Source organism: Eimeria mitis, genomic scaffold, assembly GCF_000499745.2.
Source record: "Eimeria mitis Houghton genomic scaffold, Emh_scaff6956, whole genome shotgun sequence".
Classification (NCBI taxonomy): Eukaryota; Apicomplexa; class Conoidasida; order Eucoccidiorida; family Eimeriidae; genus Eimeria; species Eimeria mitis.
The window spans coordinates 1,754-2,091 of record NW_013575053.1 but is presented as its reverse complement, the minus strand read 5'-3'; the positions used below and the strand labels follow the sequence as shown (position 1 = coordinate 2,091).

At 50.6% G+C, this 338-nt stretch overlaps 1 protein-coding gene across 1 annotated transcript in view; it reads left to right on the top strand.

Annotated features, from left to right (window-relative positions):
- The window catches only part of EMH_0089820 (uncharacterized protein), a gene marked incomplete at both ends in the record, with an annotated part of 2,631 nt that overhangs the window by 627 nt on the left and 1,666 nt on the right, over positions 1 to 338 (top strand). The window contains one exon of the mRNA XM_013501480.1: positions 60 to 170. Within this exon, the coding sequence (XP_013356934.1) occupies positions 60 to 170 (111 nt within the window). The remainder of the gene's footprint in view (positions 1 to 59; positions 171 to 338) is intronic.

Sequence of the window (338 nt, the reverse complement as noted above, 5' to 3'; positions counted from 1 at the left end):
GGGTTTAGGGTTTAGGGTTTAGGGTTTAGGGTTTAGGGTTTAGGGTTTGCGGTGTACAGACACTGGACCTGGAGCGAGGTGTAGTGATGGAGATGGTTGCTGCTGCTTTAAAACCCTTTCTCATCGATGGCTACCAACAAGAAGAAGAAGAACCCTTTGATTTCGCCCGCGTAGGGTTTAGGGTTTAGGGTTTAGGGTTTAGGGTTTGGGGTTTAGGGTTTAGGGTTTAGCGTGCATGCGTGCATGCGGTGGATGCATGCATGCGCCTGAGGTGATTCAACACACACTGCATGCACCAATTCTCTCTGCTGCTACTGCTGCTCCTGCTGCTGCTGCTT